The 20,338-nt window shown below is 45.7% G+C and overlaps 7 protein-coding genes and 1 non-coding gene across 8 annotated transcripts; 5 read left to right on the forward strand and 3 right to left on the reverse strand.

The window, feature by feature from the left end:
- The first annotated feature begins 278 nt into the window (after positions 1-278).
- LOC131271954 (5'-3' exoribonuclease 1) lies at positions 279-6,575 on the forward strand. Its single transcript, XM_058273549.1, has 9 exons — positions 279-436; positions 596-1,036; positions 1,107-1,694; positions 1,764-1,993; positions 2,066-2,723; positions 2,795-3,075; positions 3,161-3,308; positions 3,500-6,316; positions 6,399-6,575. The coding sequence occupies exons 1-9, from the start codon at positions 362-364 to the stop codon at positions 6,462-6,464; spliced, it is 5,304 nt and encodes a 1,767-aa protein (XP_058129532.1). The 5' UTR covers positions 279-361; the 3' UTR covers positions 6,465-6,575.
- Positions 6,576-6,594: 19 nt separating this feature from the next.
- LOC131271955 (glycosylated lysosomal membrane protein-like) lies at positions 6,595-8,878 on the forward strand. Its single transcript, XM_058273550.1, has 4 exons — positions 6,595-7,042; positions 7,208-7,465; positions 7,588-7,749; positions 7,875-8,878. Exons 1-4 carry the CDS (start codon positions 6,947-6,949, stop codon positions 8,556-8,558), a joined length of 1,200 nt encoding a protein of 399 aa, XP_058129533.1. The 5' UTR covers positions 6,595-6,946; the 3' UTR covers positions 8,559-8,878.
- A 374-nt stretch (positions 8,879-9,252) lies between these two features.
- Positions 9,253-9,903, forward strand: LOC131261839 (general odorant-binding protein 72-like). The gene is made up of 4 exons (XM_058263684.1): positions 9,253-9,324; positions 9,395-9,562; positions 9,629-9,740; positions 9,818-9,903. The coding sequence occupies exons 1-4, from the start codon at positions 9,253-9,255 to the stop codon at positions 9,901-9,903; spliced, it is 438 nt and encodes a 145-aa protein (XP_058119667.1).
- Positions 9,904-10,467: 564 nt separating this feature from the next.
- On the forward strand, positions 10,468-12,619 carry LOC131261850 (glutamate receptor ionotropic, delta-1-like). The gene is made up of 5 exons (XM_058263694.1): positions 10,468-10,864; positions 10,941-11,182; positions 11,244-11,370; positions 11,435-12,063; positions 12,122-12,619. The coding sequence occupies exons 1-5, from the start codon at positions 10,468-10,470 to the stop codon at positions 12,617-12,619; spliced, it is 1,893 nt and encodes a 630-aa protein (XP_058119677.1).
- Positions 12,620-12,823: 204 nt separating this feature from the next.
- Positions 12,824-13,536, reverse strand: LOC131261858 (general odorant-binding protein 72). Its single transcript, XM_058263706.1, has 4 exons — positions 13,462-13,536; positions 13,257-13,335; positions 12,983-13,183; positions 12,824-12,909 (listed from the first exon to the last, which is right to left on the reverse strand). The coding sequence occupies exons 1-4, from the start codon at positions 13,534-13,536 to the stop codon at positions 12,824-12,826; spliced, it is 441 nt and encodes a 146-aa protein (XP_058119689.1).
- Positions 13,537-14,974: 1,438 nt separating this feature from the next.
- On the reverse strand, positions 14,975-17,972 carry LOC131271408 (histone acetyltransferase KAT2A). Its single transcript, XM_058272823.1, has 7 exons — positions 17,759-17,972; positions 17,238-17,683; positions 16,248-17,054; positions 15,883-16,163; positions 15,357-15,807; positions 15,199-15,291; positions 14,975-15,112 (listed from the first exon to the last, which is right to left on the reverse strand). The coding sequence occupies exons 1-7, from the start codon at positions 17,903-17,905 to the stop codon at positions 15,046-15,048; spliced, it is 2,292 nt and encodes a 763-aa protein (XP_058128806.1). The 5' UTR covers positions 17,906-17,972; the 3' UTR covers positions 14,975-15,045.
- Positions 17,973-18,551: 579 nt separating this feature from the next.
- LOC131272722 (lipid droplet-associated hydrolase) lies at positions 18,552-19,724 on the forward strand. Its single transcript, XM_058274555.1, has 2 exons — positions 18,552-18,838; positions 18,920-19,724. Exons 1-2 carry the CDS (start codon positions 18,640-18,642, stop codon positions 19,645-19,647), a joined length of 927 nt encoding a protein of 308 aa, XP_058130538.1. The 5' UTR covers positions 18,552-18,639; the 3' UTR covers positions 19,648-19,724.
- A 416-nt stretch (positions 19,725-20,140) lies between these two features.
- Positions 20,141-20,212, reverse strand: Trnae-uuc (transfer RNA glutamic acid (anticodon UUC)). Its single transcript has one exon. It is a non-coding gene; the product is annotated as a tRNA-Glu (tRNA).
- Positions 20,213-20,338: the final 126 nt, after the last annotated feature.

The raw sequence follows: 20,338 nt of genomic DNA on the forward strand, positions 1-20,338 counted from the left end.
TATTTGATCAAAAGGGAACAGCAGATTTGTAGTTGAAAAATTACCAAATTAAGCTACAGAAATTAGTTTTATTTGCTTCAAAAATGATTCAAAAAAGTAATGAACAGGAATGTGTTACAAAAAGGTTTTTTCGATTTCTGGCAACTCTCGCTCGGCTCTCAAATTTGGAGGAATATTTCATGGAATGAAGCATTTCACACATTTTAAACAGCTTGACAGCCGTCAAACATTCATTTTCATTATTGACATCAAACAACCATTTGCAAAGAGGAGCAAAGCATCGTGTAGAGCTTGTTAAAGTTAAATTGATAAATAGTAGATATATTGTGGAAATATATTACATATAATAACTTAGTTTACCATGGGTGTTCCGAAATTCTTTCGCTACATTAGCGAACGTTTCCCATGTTTGAGTGAGCTTCTTCGCGAAAATCAGGTGAGCGGGTATTTTGGCCCTCAGGCCAGCGTCATCAAAGGTGCCATTGTGAAAGGGTTGTGAAATTGTGTCACAACATGCAAAAGGTGTACGACAAACTTTTTCTCATATGCTGCAATTTTTTCGTTTTATTGTTTCCCACCAATCCACCATGCACAGGTGCCGGAATTCGACAACCTGTATCTCGACATGAACGGCATCATTCACAACTGTTCGCATCCAAACGATGCGGATGTAACGTTTCGAATATCGGAAGAGATGATTTTTGAGGGAGTCTTTCATTACGTGGAGTATCTCTTCAAGATGATTCGACCACAGAAAGTGTTCTTCATCGCCGTCGATGGGGTGGCACCGCGCGCCAAAATGAACCAACAGCGTGGGCGTCGCTTTCGCTCGGCGGACGAAGCGCAACAACAACTGAAAAACGCGATCGAAAAGGGTGAAGAAATCCCTTCTGGCGATCGATTCGATAGCAACTGCATCACACCGGGAACGGCGTTTATGGTTCGCTTACAAAAAGCGTTAGAACATTTTATTCAGGTGAAAATAGCTACAGATGTATTGTGGAAGGCTTGTACCGTCATTTTAAGCGGTCATGAGGTTAGTATTTTCAGTCAACGATTTCGAAGTGTGGATCCATCCATTGAATGTTGCCCTTGTTTCTTTTCAGACCCCGGGGGAAGGTGAGCATAAAATTATGGAATACATTCGGCACGCTAAAGCCCAGCCCGGTTTTAATCCGAATACTCGCCACTGCCTCTACGGTCTCGATGCGGACCTTGTAATGCTTGGGCTTTGCACCCACGAACGGTATTTTTCATTGCTCCGTGAGGAGGTTAAGTTTGGGAAAAATGACAAGAAAACCACCGTTCTGAAGGACATTAGATTTTATTTACTCCACCTGACGCTTCTAAGCGAATACCTGGAGCTAGAGTTTGCTAGCATCCGTGATAAGCTATCGTTCGCATTTGACATCCACAAGCTCATCGACGACTGGGTGCTGCTGGTGTATCTGGTCGGTAATGATTTTATTCCGCACCTGCCACACCTGCACATCAACGAGAACGCACTGCCGACCCTGTATAAGGCGTACATGGACGTACTGCCTCAGATGGATGGCTACATCAACGAGGGTGGCATCTTGAACTTGCCAAGGCTGCAAATGCTTATGCGACGGCTGGCTACTTTCGATCGGGACATGTTCATGGAGCGTTACACGGACTTGAAATACCTGGAGGGAAAGTGTGGCAATGATACTGTATGTACCATGCCTTACTAAAAAGTATCACTGTTTGTTGATTCCAAATCATTTTACTTGATCTTTTAGTTGGAAGCGTTTGACATGTCAGCGAGTGAAATTATGGGATCAAGTGACGTGGACAGAGATCTGATTGCACTGATTAGATCATCGGAAATGCTCGATTCGGACGGAGAAGATGGAGAAGCGCCGGCAACTTTAGCCGATATCGAAGATGATCCCGAGTTGTTTGAGAAGGAGTTTCAAAGTTACAAACGAAATTATTACATGACGAAGATGGGTTACGCCGATTTTACCGAGTAAGTTTGTAACAACTGACCCGTGAGTCGAACGTCTGCTGATTTGGAGTTGGTTCTATTCATTGTTCGCAGGGAGGTTCGCGCAGAGCAAGCGGAATGCTACGTTAGGGCTCTTCAGTGGACGCTGCACTACTACTATCGGGGTGTAGTATCATGGTCGTGGTACTACCCGCACCATTATGCACCATTCATCAGCGACGTCGATAACTTCGACCATCTGGTGCTGACGTTCGAGAAGGCGTGCCCGTTTTTACCCTTCCAGCAGCTGCTTAGTGTGCTGCCAGCGGCTAGCAAAAGTCATCTACCGGCCGCCTACCATCACTTGATGACCGACCCGGCCAGTCCGGTGTACGACTTTTATCCGCCCGAGTTCAGCACCGATCTGAACGGGAAGCAGCAAGCCTGGGAAGCGGTCGTGCTGATCCCGTTCATCGATGAGAAGCGCCTGCTGAAGGCAATGCGTCCCTGCGATGCATTTCTCACCGATGAGGAGAAACAGCGTAACGTGCACGGCCCAATGCTCCAGTATCAGTACGATGCGACCAAGACAGAACCGGTAGAGGCTAAGTATGGTATGTCGTACGTAGAGCAGCTAACGGTGCGTAAGACTGATATCTACCTGAAGGATTTGGCCGTGGAAGAAGGAAGATTGGTGCTGGGGCCATCGGCCGGTGCCATCCTGGATGGGTACGCCAAAGGGTTCCCAACCTTTAAACATTTAAACTACCACGTACGTACAATATGAGTGGGAAACGATCACTGTTTATTCTTACCCTTGTCTACCCATTATCCAATCCTTAGGGTGTTTTGAAAGAAATGCATGTGAAAATTTTTAATTTTCCGAGCAAAAATGACAGTATGGTCATTTTCGTAGACCAACCGGTCGACCAGAGCCCACCGGACACGGCCACACTTGCCAATCAACTGCTGGGGAAAGTTGTGTATGTCAGCTGGCCCCATCTAATGGAGGCAAAGGTTGTGCGCGTGGCGGACAATAAACTTACGTACGAGCTTGATGCGAACGAACCGAAAAAGACAGACGAGCGGTCGTTTAGCATATCCAGTAAATCAATCATTGAGCAGTAAGTGTTGTGTTGTACCATCATCGATTGTTCTAGAGCTTAACTGATTGAATGGAAATAATCTTTTTTTTTGTATCAATTTTAGTAATCAGAACCGACTGGCACTGAATGTAGGACCGATCAAGCAGCTGGTCTATGTTCGAACATGCGTGGGTTCGGAATATGTTTTAAAAGATAACATGTTCATCCTTAACAGACTCTGGAATAATATTGACGTGGCCCATCCGGCCCAGGTAATGTGCAATTCTTGTCTGTTCTACTACTTCTACTTTTCTTTTCCTTCTTGCAATACGAATGCTCCATTCTTTTCCTTCTTAAAAAAAACCAAAACAGCTTGCAATTATCCATAAAATATCTACTTCCCGCATGCATGTACATGGATCAAAACGTTGTTTGTTCGAATAAAATCTCTTGGTTTTTGCAGACTATTGTGTGTGACCTGCAGGACGTGATGAAAAGTCTTAAGCCCTACCTAGAGATCGAGGAAATGTTCCCTCTCGAAAGTGTGGTGTTTCTACGCGGAACCGAAGACTACGGCAGCATGGGCCAGGTTGCCGAAATTTCTCCCACCAACAAGCGCCTAAAGGCACGCTTCCTCGTACACGAGGAACCGAATCTGCAAGACGTATTTCAGATGCACAAACAGTCGCTGAGGAATTATCGCAGTGTCAACGATACAGCCGCTCTGCTAGGCATATCTGCAGGGCTCCTGCTGCAGCTGACGGGTTCCATACTGGTTGCGCCCGGTGGCCACCGCTCGTTCAACATGGATGACGAAAAAACGATCAATATTGGCCTCCGGTTGCGTATGATCTCGCGCAACGAAGAAGCGGTCGGCTACTGCCGGAAGGTGAACAAATCGTGGATGTTTTCGAGCAAAACAGTCGAGCTGCTGCAGGCTTATGATGAACGGGTGCCAGGGTTGTTCGAGCGTCTCGAAGGCCTCCGGCGGAGCAACGTCTTCTTTGAGACGGACTTGTTCGGTGAAGGGAACGAGGGTAAGCTAAAGGAATTGCATCAGTGGTTGAAGGACCAAGATCATGTCAACGTAGAGCGACGCACTAGTGGCATCTTGCTGCTAGAAGAGCAAGCCGTAGGAAAGCTCACCGAAGTTATCGACCAGTACCGGGAGACGCACCAGGTGACGGTGCGTACATTTTACGTCAACACTCGGGACCTCTACCGACCCGGAATGAAAAAGGCGAAAAAGGTCGACCATATGGTCGAGTTTGAGCTGCTTGATCGCGTGATCGTGGTGCAGGAAACGGAGGATGTACCGCTCGGACAGCGGGGAACGATCGTTGGCATTCACCGAGTGACCGATCCGAACCCGGTGCGACGGGAAGCGATCGGGCAGGAGGATTATTATTTCGAGGTCCTCTTCGATGAGCAGTTCTACAAGGGGGTCAATATATACAATCTTCCGTCTACCGAAAAGCGGGTGATGCGGTTGGCACAGGGCGCATTGCTTAACATATCTGGCGGCAGGGTTGTGTATGGCAACCATTACAAGGTGCCGATGGCTGCAACTGAAGCGAGCACAAATGGCGAAGTACCGCCACAAAGTTGGAGAAGTAATCAGGAAAAACCAGCAGTCTCCACGGTGGCTGAATCGCTCCAAAGACGTGTTAATGAGCGAATTGAAAAACGGAATAAATTTCGCAACACCACCGTTCTTGTGCCAACTGATACAATTGCTCCGTTCGTACCTTCCGCCGCTTCCGTGCTACAACTAGCTGTGGAATCGAGTGACAATAACTCTACCAAACAGCAAGGAGACGAGCAGCAAAAAGGGCAGTCCAAACAGGGAGAGTTTGAACGGTTGTGGCAAAAACTGAAGCAATCGCCTAAAGCTAACACTACGCTGTTCGACGAAAATGATATCCAAAGCTTTGCAAAAGCAATTCGTAGTAATAAGAACTATGACGTTTTAAACTTCAGGGATACTGGAATGAATGCAACTGCCCTCGACGACGCTCGTAGCCAAAAACCGGCAAACTGTGCACTTGCAAACGGTGGGACACCCAAACCGGTTGCTCTCAGAAACGATATGGAAGGTGACAATATGACTGGATTGTTAAAGCAAGCTTTACGAATCAATCAAAAGGTAGATAATGTTGTTCCATCTACAACGATGAGCAGTTCAGTGAATGCTTCGGAGCTACAGTTACCTGCCCCGGCTAGCCTCCCTAAACCACCAATTCAGTGGCAGATGCGCCGAGATGGTGGAAAAGCATCCAACAGCACCCCTCCAACACAGTTGGACACGAAGCCTTTACCTCCGAAAGGAAATGATGCAATAACGTCTGCCCGGGCCGTTGTGCTCGGGGACAGTGTTAATCCAAGCGCATTTATTGCTCAATACGGAAAAATACCGGGTCCCCCACCAATGATGTTTCCCCGTCCAGCCAATCCCATCGTAATGCATCATCCACTTGCACCGGTCCCCGGAATGATACCGTTAAACTTCCAGTCGAACATGATGCACGCGAGCAATCCTTTCGCCCAACCACCTCCCCAAACCCCTTTCTATGCGCCACCCCCAATGCAACACAATTCCGACATTGTACAACCAGGTGCTCTGTTCGGAGCTTTCCGTTCGCCTCAGCAACAGCAGCAGCGGGCACCACGTTACGGGCCACCACCGCAGCCCCAAATGCAGCCGATCATGGATGGGTTTAGACGATATCCTCATTATCATCCTCAGCAACATCAACCAATGATCGCTGAACCACCACCAATGATGCCCTCACATTGCCCCCCGTCGGCCGGGTTGGGTCCTAAGGGACCGCAGAACCTTAGCTATCGGAATAATCCTGCCGGCAATGGTGCCTTTGTGCCGCTGCAAGCCATGAAGCAAAGCGTGAAGAGTAAACCCACAAATAAGAACAATAGCAGCAAACGGAATGACCGTAAGCTACCGGCAGAAGTAGTGGCCACGACCGACGTAACACCGCCACAGCAACCGGTCGGGAGCAGTTTTAACGAGAAAAATGCTCGTGAGCGACAGGTGGTCGAACAGCGGCAGGTGGAGGCGGATAAGGGTTTTGCTGATTTTTTGGCTCCGAATCCTCCTTCTCAATCAATCGGGGAAACCAAAGCGGTGGAGAATACTGTTAAAACACAAAAAGACAAAAAACATCACAAAAGTTCCGCCCAAGCTAAACTGGCAACATCTGCTGGTGGTGCAGGGCAGGGTAAAGATACCACAACAGAGGAGACAACAAACGTGTCGAAGACGGTAAATTCGAAACTTTCCCGGTCTTTGTATTGCGGTACAAAATTTCATAACATATTTTTCGTTTTTATTATTCCATTTTCAGAAAGCTCCTCTAAGAAGCAATCGAAATCGCATCGCAGCGCGGTTTGGATCTGCTCCGGATGGTTGAATGATGCACCGGAATGTATTACTACAGACTTTTTTTGAATTCAATTTTAAACGACAACTTGAACATTTTTAGACTGCAGCTGGCAGAAGAATAAAAAAGTTGTTAAAACTATGGGTTGGTTGTTAAAATATGTTTTTGAGAAGTGTGTTTTTTTTTTAGTCGTGAAATGCAAACATAATTTTCTGCGTTGGCGCAACCTTTAAAAAATTGTGAAATAAGATTCCGTTCATCAACAATCCATCGATTTCTTCACCAGAGGTCGCTGATGTTGTTACGTCAGAAGTGCTACCAAAACAAAAGTTATCGATCCAGTAGCAGTCGAGCGCAGTTATCGTACCGTTTCTGCATGGAATAAAAGTGCCTTTGTATAGGGAATCGCAATAAGTTGGCTTGGGTTGTTTTTTTTCACATGAACAGGCAAATTCGGCCGTGTAGTCTGAAGTAGTATAGATCTGAATGCCGTTTATCATATTCCGATAAATATGGCAGGAACGCGTATTGCGTTTACAATCACTGTGATATCGCTGTTTTGCATCAGCAGTACCCTTTGTGATGAGTCCAACAAACTACAGCGAAAAGTAGGTCGATACATACACAGAGGTTAAAAAGTTATTTCAAAGAAATGGATTAATTGTGCTTCGTAGAACTTCGTTGAGCCAGCGTAGTAACAGTTAATCCCCTTCTAACAATCCACCATACTATCATCAACAATCCATTCATCCTCTTTTACTTGGTGTCCTTAGTTAAAGGCGACGCTGAATCCGGGCTGTTTCATATGCGATAATCGTACGGACATAACGCTCGTCCACATCGCAGCGGAATCCGACACCGATACCATCCACTACGTTTGGGACTTTACCGGAAAACCGACTATCCTGGTGGCGCTCACGGGGAAAGGCGCCCAGTTCCAGGTTGACTGGGCCGCATTATTCGACAGCAAGCCCGGATCGGTCAACTTCACCGAAAGTCCTCGGTACACATTCATGGCCGTCATCAATCGGGTGAGTCCCCGACGGCGAAGAAATAGGGCGTGCTGAATGCTGTAGTGTATGCGTTGTTCTGCGGAACGCTGATAAAATGTGTTTATTTTTTTTCTTTCACACGCCATGGGGCGTAACTACAGATTTTCCAGTACGACGATGCGGACGATCGGGCGATGTTGGATGCGGGTAGCAAAGTGTTCGTCTACGACCCACACAATTTCACATGGAATCGGAACTTGCTTTGGTCGAACGAAAAGGATGCTATGATGGCTATCAATGCAGGCGATGATTTCCTGTTCAAGGTATGCGTCAAGAATCGATCAACAAACTCTATCATACCCCATACAATCCACGACATACGGTGTTTCATAAGAGCCACAAAAGAGTAGAGCTGTAGAAGAATAATAATTTTCTCTTCATTGTTCAGCTAAATGCGTACTCTACCCAGGATCACGGGATGGACTTCCCTCACTTGCTGCACACATCCAACTCCACCCAAATCGACATCGTGTTCAACAACATAACGAACCGATTTGCGAATCCACGTTTCGCCGTCGAGCTGCTCTTTGTCGTTTCGGAACAGGCCGCGGTTTCGTCGCACTTCGAGGTCACGAAGCGTAAAACACTGGACGATGAGCACACACCCGGCATCTTCGAGATCGTAGACGTACTTTCACCCGGTGCTTTCACCTTCTCTGCCGGTGGCTACATGGAGTATCGGCCCGTTTCGTACACCCATCCGGAGCGGGAGATCGCCTTTTCGACCGAGACACGTCAAAGCCAACCGGTCACGATTGACTCGCCGTCGGTGGCTCTCAACACGACACTGGCCTACGCGTTGTACGGTAACAGTCTGGGGCAGCGGTTAGTGCAGGGCATGAACGTTTCGTTCGGCGTCAGTGAGGACGGCTTCTACCGTAAGACCAACTACACAACGATGACATTCCAGGTCGGGTACGGTATGCCACCGGCCGAGGAACTGTCCGCGTTCGTACTGATCGTGGCTAGCATCGGTATCGGAATCCCACTGATTGTGCTGTCGGTGGGCTTGCTCTATTTGTGCCTGAAAAAACTTCGCAATCGTGGCCGGTTCCAGCAGGAGCGGCTGTAGACCGGGGCGTGCAACTTAGTAGTGGCATCCTGTTTTACGACGAGAGCCAACGATGATATGGTGCTTTGCTCGATGGCGATGATCTCTCTTTCTTCTCTTCGATGCCGCACGTAGAGTGTTACACAAGACAGGAAGTCCCTCCCTAGATGAAAAGACACCTAAGCGCACACAAAAAACGCGTCCATCGGTATTACCAACCACTGTATACACTCCAATACCGCCCCAGCTGTTCGGGTACATGTTAGGAAATGTGTTTCAACCATAGTCAAAAGTATATAAAACTATGTTATGCTTAAATAAATTCGTTTAGTTTTGTAGCAAAAAAAAGGAAATCAACTAATTACTCAATTTCTAAGCCGATTTGTAAAACATGCATTCATTATTAATTCAGCTGTTGGTGTCTCCAATGTCACCCTTTCCGTTGTTGTTCGCCGTTTATTTGTTTTCCACCCGCATATCACGTCGCTAATGATGGACCAAGAAATGGCAATTCGCTGACACAATTTCCTGTTCAATGAAGCAACAACTATTCTCACATCTTAATCCGATGGACCATCGAAACCCGCCCACTGAGGTTGATTTCCATGTCATTCTTTGCGTGTTTAGTATAAAACCAACTTGATTTGCCCTGCCTAACCGTAGTATTCAGTGTGATTTAGGCTCGCATTTTGGACAACGTCCAATTCATCTATCAATGGATTTATCGGTCAAATTCCGCATCACTTACCTGCTGATCATCGTGCTCCTAGTCGAAGACGGTCGAAGCGTGTGTGATAATGTGGTTGAAATTAGCCATTAAACTGTCTTTTAACTGCCTATACGATTTCTTCCCGTAGCAATCAACCGTCGATCAGATGGCAAAGACCAGTGCCATGATGCGTTTGGTTTGCATCGGAAAGCATAAAGCCAGCGAGCAGCTCGTCGATGGGCTGGGCCGGGGAGAGTTTGCCGACAGTAAGGACCTCAAATGCTACGCAAACTGTGTGCTGGAAATGATGCAGGCGGTAAATTCTATTTCATCTTCCATCATACAGCTAGTAACCATTTGCGTTTCTCTGCCCTTTGTTCAGATGAAAAAAGGGAAAGTCACGGCAGATAGTGCCATAAAGCAGATCGAATTGCTAATTCCTTCTGATATCGCCGAACCGACGGTTAGTGCGTTCCGTCTTTGCCGAGACGCTGGTAAGCGAATGTTTGGTAGTGAAGGTCTGTGGGAACGATTTAATCGTTTGTCTTTACGATTTGTATTTTATTCTTAGCAAATGGCATCAAAAATCCCTGTGAGGCCGCTTATGCACTACTAAAATGCATACACGCGAACAATCCTAAATACTTTTTTGTATGATTATCGTACGAAATGGCTTAGCAAAAGTTCGTTTGGGTCCGGTGCAAGTTGTTAAATTAATAAAAAAAACTACTCTAAAAAGCTTCAAATGTGACTTACAGTTTGTGCGCTATTTTTTCGAAGAATTTATTGAATGTTGTATTTCTAGGTAATGCTATATTTAGTCTGCAGATGAAGATAATAATAAGACGACGCCCAGGAATTGATCCAGTCAATCATGTTGTTATCCTTTTTTTGCTGCACTTGTTGTCAATAACTAATTTGCTTTTATTAAAAAAACATGTTTGACCAGCCAGTTGTGTTGGTACCATCTGTAGAAAAAGCACGTTTAATTGTCCTAATAACAGTAATTTCTGCCATGCCAACTAAAGCAATACACGCAAGCAAATTGTCTTTGATTTGCATTCCTCGTAATGGCCTACTTATAGTAGGACTCGAAACAACGAGGATGAACCATAATTCCACAGGTACAGAGTAACCAGGATCGATCAAGAAATTAGTCTGTTAGTTGTATAAATAGGTTACATGAGTGGTTTAGATTGCCTTTCGGTTCCTCATTTCGCTATGGACAACGCAACGCAAAGCACATTCTGGATTGACTCTAGTTTTGGTGCACGTCCAGTGCTGGGGATCCTGCTCCGTTTCATAGTTTTGAAATACTTCTCGCAGTACTACAGTTTCTGCACGGTAGGCCATGATTTTCTTGAAAATGTTTCGATTGGTAAAATTCAACTCACGGTCGACGAAGGCAGCCTGGAGGAAAATCTGCAACGCGCCATTGACAACGGATGTCAGGCGTTTTTGGTGGACGAGCCGGGAATAGTGCAGGTGCTCGACTTGTATATGCCCGTACACGACTTATCGGAACAACGGTCGTTGGATAAACGATTGATCCTGCTCGTGACCGAACGCAATCAACAGGAAGTGTTCAACCGGGTGGTGACTCACGAGGCGTTGCGTGGTAAGACTAGGGTTTCTCATGCTTGATATCTCGGATCTGGAACATTTTTTTCCGACTATTACAAACCTTCGTATAGAGATAATAAACGTACTGATAGTTGTGTACGACGACGATAGGAGGGCCGCTTGTTGCTATACAACTGAGGTTAAATACTTTGGCGCACATGAGCCTTTCAACATAACACTCCGCCAGCTGCCGATAAATTGGAGCGACTGGGAAAGAGGGATGTTTTTTCCCGACAAATCAACGGATCTTGATGGATACGTGCTCCGGATGGCCACCTGCAACTATCTCCCCTTTACCGGCTGGTGGCGAGTGGTGAGATCGTTCTCCGGATGTGATGATAGTCATCTAGAATCCATTGCTTTTTCTTCCGTAGGATCCTGGACTTGGTAATGCTTTCGATTCTGTAACGGGAGAACGATCGATACTCCTGGATGGTACTGAGCTGCTGCTTGTGGTGTCATTTTGTGAACGGCGAAACTGTACCATATTAGCTTTACCAGGTCGATTATATGTTTTGGCGACTGGTGAGTGTAAGAAATGTAATAGTCGCCTTGATATTTTCAGACGACGAAAATGAATGGGGTGACGTCTATCCCAATGGAACTGGCATCGGAATCCTCGGTAGTGTTGCTGAACGACGCACGGATATCGCTCTCGCAGCCATCTTCCTCTGGAACAAACCGTACAGCTTTATCGCGTATACAGCTTCGATCAGTCGATCGGGAGTAACAGTTCTAGTGCCCAAGCCTCGCATGCTACCATTCTGGCGTACACCGTTTCTTTCATTCTCGTGGCCCCTTTGGACGGCCGTTATTATGACATTCGTAGTTGGCAGCGGAGTAGCATGGACTGCAGGCAAGATCCGATATCGGTTGCTTCGAGTTATATCTGGGCAGGAGATGCCCACGTCCGAGCAATTACCCCTAAGCGAGGTGGTCCTTATGATGGTTGGGTTTTTCGTCGCCCAGTCCTCCCCGGTTCGGAGTGATCTGTGGTCATGTGTGTTTCTGTTTGCCTCCCTGCTGTTGGCCGGTTTCATGGTGAGCAACCTGTACAGCGGCGGTCTGGCCAGTGTGATGACCGTTCCACAGTACGAAAAGTCCATCGACACCGTGGTAGACTTTGCCGCGAACGGTATGTGGTGGTACGGACCGACACCTTACTGTACTGAGGAAATTTTAAACGCCACTGAGGTAAGTTCGACCAATAGTTCGTGGTCTCCGCCACTCACAGTCTCGTTGGTTTTTTCAGCCTCATTTGAAGCAAATTCTGACCACCTTCAAGGTGGCCACACTGGAGGAAACGCAACGGCTTACCCGAGCTGGTGACAGTGCGTTCATCATCGAGCAGGCTCAGCATGGGAACTTCGCTCCGAGCAACTTTCTTGACCGCGACACCTCAACCATGTTCCAGGCACTTCGGGACGACATCTACTTTCAGAACTGTGCCGCACTCATGACCAAAACGAACCCATTACGGGAGGTCCTAAATGCGTACATACTGCAGGTGCAACAGTCCGGGATCCTGTACCACTGGGGAACCACGGTCGCCATCCGCTACCTACCGACGGACGTGTTCCGCAATATCGAACAAGCGAGATTACACCGGCACGCCGATGGTGTAATTGTGACCCTTAGAGTAGACCATTTTTTAGGAGCCTTTTGCATACTGGGCTTTGGATTGCTGTGTGCCACTGTTGCTTTCGTTGGGGAACTTTGGGGCGCGGAAATTGTGCGCCGTTTTGCATAGTGAAGTGACCATCCGTTCCATGCACTCATATTTTTAATTATTCTTTCCCAACTTTTAAGCGTTGTGTTTAAGCAAAATGTGTTTGTGCTTTTAAGATAAACATTTTCAGTTGCAATACACAATTTTTGTAACTATCTGAATATTAGAAATATATTTAAACAGTTATCTCTCATCCAAAAACCCATCACCCTCCGCTCCATATGCTTATGGAAATATAAACATGGGGTTGTTTTTGTAGAAACATTGTAAAAGAATGGTAGCCGCTTCGCAGTGATCCTTAACACCTTGCGCTAAAAAAATAGGAAATAGAGTAGCAGAACATCGATTAAATTCCAAGTCGGAACGGGCGAAAAATTTACTTACCGACACTTTTGCACGCTTCCAAACCGGCCCGAAATGATGGCTTCATATGCTCTGGCAACATGGTGTCTATCTGCCGAAGCGATTTCTCATAGTTTACCTTTCCTTTGCGCACCACTTGCATGATCTCCAGCAGGCAGCTGATGTAGCATTTGAACTCCTTCGTTTCCGCAAAGATCCCGCGGTTAACGTCGTCGGCAACATCTTGACGAGTGGGAGGAACCAACATCGAAGGAGTGATTAGTTTTATGTATGCAGCATGCAACTTTTATCGTACCATCAGAAATTTTATGTTTCGGTTGGCAAACCTTGCGAAATGTCCGGGCGGTCTTTTCCAGCTGCACCTGATCGATTCCCTGCGCATGTCACGTGGCGAGCGATTGAGTACAAAATTTGAATTTTTTTTAATACTTTTCCTGTGTAGTTAGTAAGTTGGAAGTGTCGCGAAACAACAATTTGTCCGTGTAACAATCCATACTTACGAATGCTTGCTGCTGCATAAATATTAACCAAACTGCACAACACACGATCGGTACCACCTTTCCTATAAAAACCATTCTCTAACAGGCTCGTATGATCTGCTGCAGTCCCCGCATTGCCTTACGTAACGTTAGCGATATCGAATGGAAGATTTATCTTTTTTATTCTAATACAGAAGAAGAAGGGCTGGGTATTTTTTAACAGCAGACACTCTACACAATCAGTGTTTACACTGTACTACAATCGATGCGAGGTTGATGCCACTATTTAAAAATGTTTGATACTTGCATTTCGATACAGAGTTATCAATAACTGTAACGAGTTTGTTTGATAATTAACGATGATTAAAATCATCACAACAGGTTTCACTTCGTCGCTTCTGTTGTAATCAATGCTTGCCGGGAAATAGTAACGTGATACAGCACGATGAACGGTCAATAACAGGGTAATTAAACGATCATCAACTAATTGGCCCCGATGATGTCTCAATATTATGAGACGTCTCATTTATGAGCGTGGAGCGCATCGCAAGATCAAACAGTCGATGTTCAAAGAACTTCTCAAGCTCGGACCAACGTCTTCGGTAACGTCATCTACCCACCCTATGGCTTACAAGACTTTTCTGCATACGTACGTGAGAAGATTGTCCGATCACGGCACAGTATTTTTGGTTTTGTCTGGCCTCTTAGTTCGGAAATTATTTTACGGTCTACAATAAGAAATGATTGGCTGCATTAATGAAGGTTTATTTGTTTCATATTTTATTTCATACTTTCAACAGGATTGATCATTGAGCTATTTAAAAGTAGAAAGCTCTTAAATTACTTCCTTATAGCCCTTAGATTTTAAGTTCTTTACTCATTCGATTTCTCATGATTTTTTAGGGTTGAATAATATCCGGGATGAAGATTATCGATTATTTTAGATATCCATAGGTCGCAAAGTAATATTCAATTATCAAATATTTATGTTTTTTTGCTGTGACTGAATTTAAAGTATCATTTGAACCTTCCACGACCTAGCGTCGTAGTATAGACGATCGAACAATCATTTCATCAATCTTTGCTAATGTTTTCACCTTCTAAACAGCCCAAAGTAGCAGCCTTTAAAACATCCTCTTTAGCAACCGATCCCTGCAATCCGGAGACTGAGGCAAGTGTAGTGCAGGACATACTCACTGTCGATGCGGAGTTTCTGGCACCACCCGGGATGCTTTTTCTGCCGTAGTTTATTTTGTTTTCCGGCTGCCCGTAAACATTCCCATACGCCTGATAGCTACAGCGCCGATCGGCGGCCGGGGCCTTTTTGTAAGTTTTCCTATGGTCACCCACCGTCACCGTTTCACCGGCGTCGGTATCTCTTGGAGCGTCGCTTTCGGTCGCTAACTCCGCAACGGTTTCATCTTTAACCCGTTTGCCGCCATCACCCTTGCCTGCTGCGCTCGCCTTGCCTCCGTCGTCGTCGTCGTTATTGTTGTCGTCGTCATCATCGTCGTCATCGTCGTCATCATCATCGTCTTCTTCTTCGTCATCGGCATCTTTTTCGTCTGCGTGAAGGTTTGCACGATCGAGCTTATTAAGCGGACATCATTTATCCCACAGACCAATCTCTTTCATCTTGGTTTGAAAGTAGCGTTCCAGGGTATTGGCGCAGCTGTTGAGAAGAGAGGGGCCATTGTAGAATGTCTTGTTTTTATGATTGGCTACTTGATTTAAATAGTATACGAAAGTTCTACATACCGATAATATTCTGTCTCTGGAGAGTTGTACAGTCGACAGTTGGTAAAAATACGAGCCATATCGGCCATGAATAGGCGTCTCGTAACATAATACCTTAAACAAGACAAATAATATTTATAAAATTAAAACCATCCGCTATTTCAGTTACACAAACTTACTTATTTTTCAACCTCTCCGTCATCGTTTTCAGATCCATCGGGTACTTGATGTGATCGTAGTAGTCCGGCACTTCGGCCTGGTTGACTGGCTTCAGGAACGGCCAAGCGGCCGTATGCTGTCGGACGGCCAGCAAAACTCCGCTCAGTGAGTTGGCCAGCTTGTCCGGATCGGCCGATTCTTCGAGTGGGCGTGCCGTCCGTTGGGCTCGGAACGTTGGACGCCAACCGACCTCGCGCAGACCCGGTATCGATTCGATTGGGATGCTCCGGACGCCCTCCTTGAAGCAGGTTAACCCCGGATGTACCTTTTGCACTTCCTGCTGGCGCTGGGTAATCAACTCCTTTACAATTTCCTTCTGCTTACGTATCACTGAGCTGAACTGTGTGTAGATCAGGCTGGGATGCAGTTCGCAGTGCATAAGCGTCGCCCCTTCGTACTCTTTGATGAAACCTAAAACAATGATGAGTTTTAAGTAAAAATAGCCACCAGTAGTACGCACTGACGATGGATGACGAACATACGTACCAGCATACACTTGGCGTGCCACTTTGATGTCTTTGGAAAAGCCCTGCTTCTTGAAATACCCGATGGCAAACTCGTCCGCGTAGGTGAGAAAATGTTTTATCCCTCGCTGTGTGCTGTAATCCTTCAGGTGGTTCATCAGATGCGTTCCGTAGCCCTTCACCTGTTCGCTGCTCGTAACTGCACAGAACACGATCTCCGTGAAGCCTTGGGTAGCGAACGTGCGGAAGCAGATACCCCCAATCGGGCGGCCTTCCTTTATCAATGCCAATGTTTTGTGTTTTCTATCAAAATATTTTTCAACAAATGATATCAATTACGAGATGCAGAGCGAGTGTTTCTTAGGGTAAAACAACGAAATTACGTACGGATCGAAAACGAGCTGACTAATGTACTCCCTCGGCATGCCTGGCAGCTGATGGGCGAAAACGCTGTGCAGGCCCAGCAGCCACAGCATCGACTGCTTCGTGACGGGCTTGGTGAGCGAATTGCCCACAACGTGGAATTCAATCTCACGCCGATTTTCTTCCGCTTTCGCTGCCTCATCGCGTGGTGCATTTGGCGGAAATACGACCTCGGCCCGGCTGGCGTAGTTCGAATCATTGATACGTTTAAGCGCACGCGAGACCACCTCATCGGACAGGTCCTCGCAATCCGATTCCTTCTTGAAGCGCTTCACATCGCCCAGCTTCTTGCCAGCAGTGGACGTCGTGGAACCATCATGCTGGCGTTTGCTTTTGTGCAACACCAGCGAGGCAGCGGGTTTGAAGTTTTGGGTCCAAATGGGTGAATCTTCATTGACCACTTCCTGCTTGAGCGCTTCGAGGAATTTCGGTAGCTGCGTCAGCATACTGCGCTTCTCTGGTGGCATCCGGTCGCGTTCCGTTTTACATTTGGCCAGCAGTTGCTGGTAGACGTACTGGTACACTGCTTTCAGTAGCGTTCGCCCAAACACGATCGACGTTTCGAAGTGACGCAGCGAGCTGCAGAATGCTGGTACATGACAGAACACTAGCCAGCGGGTGTAGTTGATCTTGTAGTTGGACACATCTTCCTGGTTAACTAGATCCTGACGAGCACTTGGAGCTTCGAAATTCCAGTGATTGAGACAGTGGAGGAAAGTTTTCGCTACCTCCGTCATGGAATCCAATTCCGAATGGTGCAAGTGGCCATACCTAAGTGAATAATAAATTGGTGACTTTATGCACTCGTGTTGATGTTTTGAAGATAAATCGGAGGAGATCTCAAGGGGAACATTATTTTGTAATTTTCTATGCGACTAGGAGTGTTATCAACATAAACTAAATTTCGAGAGTCTTGTTTCATCGAAGTACAGGATAGAGAGAAATGAAGCTTACTTGTGTAGAACAAAGTTTGTAACCGCTTTCGATATGGACGGTGTCTCGAATGGAGGATCTCCCAATGGGCCGCGTATGACTGCTTGCGTACGAGTAAGGATGCATTGACGCAGCAGGCGGAACAGGTAAGCGTAAACCTTTTTTGTGTCTGTGTCGGCCTCTCGCAGCATGCTCATGTACAGGTTCTCTACATCCACGATGGCACCAAGCAGCTCGTTCATTTGTTCTTCATTAATGTCACCCAGATGGCGAATGTGGGTCTCCAAGCTGTGCTTGCAGTTGGGATTTCGACACTCCTCACCGAAATCTGGACAATAGTCCACCTCCACATCCTTGTGGCGGTTCTCTTCCGGCGTTTTCCATCCGCTGCATCGACACTGGTCAGCTTGGCACGATGAGTACATGGATAATTTGGTTAATTTTTGATTTCGAGGAAGTTGATAAACCTGCAAAAGGGGGTTTAAAAGTTCAAAATCAGGATAGAACTACGAAAATATGGATAAGTTTTGCTCGTTTCGTACCCGCTGTTTGCGCTGGAGGATTCGCTCGATGCTATCCTGACGAGTCGTTTCCTGCGAACCACCGCTGCTGCTGCTACTGCTGCCATGATTCGATTCCGTTTTCTCTTGCTTCACTTCTCCGTTAAGGTTTTTGGAATTTTCACTCATGTTTGAGTAGCTACAAGTAAGTTTAACCGGTTTTCCCAATCGTTTCACACACTGAGTAGTATTCTGGAGATTCTATTGAGGTTTTCACTGTTTTGCAAGCTAAAGTTTGACAGCAGCAGCGAACGAAAATAAAACAATCCCGGAAACAAACCCTCCCTGTTTATGTTAGTGCACTGTAGGGCAATATACACCAGCTGCAATTAAAAAAATAACTATTACTCATTTAACTGGAAATAGTTTGTTTATGGGTTTCACAGGTCCTGTTGCATTTATGCAAGCTTTACTACTCTATGTTAAAATTTACTTGAACATCTTGAATTTTATTATGGTTTTTTTTCAACCAGATTCAATTGGATTCAACCCAGATTCAACTGGATTCAACCGCATTCAACCGGATTCATCATGGATTTAACATGGATTCATCCGGATTCAACCCGGATTAAACCGGATTCTCTATCGGCATCATGTAATTTTGAAAATAACAACGAGAAATTTATAATTTTGCATTAACAGGTGCATATTGCCTTGCCTACCCCTACGTTGCGTGTTACGTTGTTTATGTTTTGACAAAAATGACATTTGGCTTCGTGACGGCTGCCAAATCTAGTGGTCTTCGTTCCTTTCAGCAATTGTTCATGTTTTGCAAAATAATTGGTTGTCTCGGTAGACGAGCAAGTACAGTTGGCACATTCCTAGGAAAATCCATTTACGTTCCGTGTAGTTCCCGCTTAAATATGCAAGAATCATACCCCGTAATTGCAAAGGTTCCAACCCACATCTTCACTTGGGGCAAATGGATCGAAGAATCTCTCGGAGACCAAAAAGAGATCGTTCTGTGCATCACCGGTAACCCAGGTTTGCCCGGCTTCTATACGAAATTCCTATCGACGGTGTACGAGTGCTTGAACAAGGAGCTTCCTGTGTGGGTCATTGGTAGGTTGTTTTGGTAAAGAAACCAGTTTTGATTGCTTGTTCCCAACAATTACATAATTTTATCTCTTTTCGATTGTTCAGGTCAAGCAGGTCACGATGAGGCAGATGATAGTCCGTACAAAAAGCCCGTTCCACCCTTGGAAGGGAACGAAAATTTGTACAATTTACAAGGCCAGCTGCAACATAAAATAGAGTTCATCCGTAAATACGTTCCGGAGGACGTAAAAATACACCTCATTGGTCATTCGATCGGAGCGTACATGGCGCTGGAGTTGTTGAAGATTCCTGACATTAGTGATCGTGTTCAACATTGCTATTTTCTTTTTCCTACGCTGGAGCGTATGGCCGGATCGAAAAACGGATTCATTGCTACCAGACTCGTCAACCCAGTGTGGTCTGCCTTGCGTTGGTTCTACCGCATGTTCGCTCTACTGCCACTTTTTGTACGGACCTGGATCATATACCTTTACTATCTGGTGGATGGTATTCCGAAATACTACCTTGGAACCGGCCTCAAGTACATGAATCCGGATGTGATTGATAAAATATGGTTCCTCGCAATGGATGAAATGAAGAAGGTCAAGGAGCTTGACGTAGAAACGCTCACGAAGAACAAGCAGCGGATAAAGCTGTACTACGGCACTGTGGATGGCTGGGTACCGGTAAAGTACTATCACGAGCTTAAACAACGGATCCCGGATATCGAAGCGGAACTTTGCACCAGAAAATATGAACATGCGTTCGTTTTACGGTCTGCAGCACAGATGGGTTATTCGGTTGGTGAGTGGATTTTGAAGTATCGTGTTTAAAATTTAACACTAAGCTAAAAGTGATAAAATTCGGGCGCAATGTTAATGAACAATAATATATTATTTGGGATGGTTCATTCTATAGTATCTTTGGTTGCAACAGAAAGAAATAATTTCCAATTTATCCTTTAAGGCTAACAATTTGGTTCTTATTAGGGATTTCTATGAACCCATTCTTATTAATGATGATAACGATATTTCAATTTAAATAATATTCCTTGGGGTTCTTCTTCTTCTCACCGCCTTTCTACCTTGGGGTTCTCATATAACTTGTACATTGTTTTCAGATGCTAAAAATGAACCTTAATGTTTGTAGTACATGCGCATTAGCGGTCTATGTAGACGCGAAAGGAACGCCAAATGAGAGTTCAAACATTGTGTAACAAAAATAGGTGGAAAAGGTAGCATACTTTGTGGCTGAACTTAATTGTTTTCAAACCTCCCTAGACCGCTAATAACTTAAAAATTGATAATGAAAAAATTAAAAAAATCTTTCCCATACCGGGAATCGAACCCGGGCCTTCTGGGTGAAAGCCAGATATCCTAGCCACTAGACCATATGGGATGTGTATTGAGAAGAGCTTGCAAAAATGTTTCGCTGTATGGTAGAATCTGTGGAGAATTCTCCAAATGCAAGCAAATTCCTTGCCACACAGATGCTCCCACCAGCCGGCAATGGGGAGCTGTGCTT

This window comes from Anopheles coustani, chromosome 3 (genome assembly GCF_943734705.1).
Source record: "Anopheles coustani chromosome 3, idAnoCousDA_361_x.2, whole genome shotgun sequence".
Lineage (NCBI taxonomy): Eukaryota > Metazoa > Arthropoda > Insecta > Diptera > Culicidae > Anopheles > Anopheles coustani.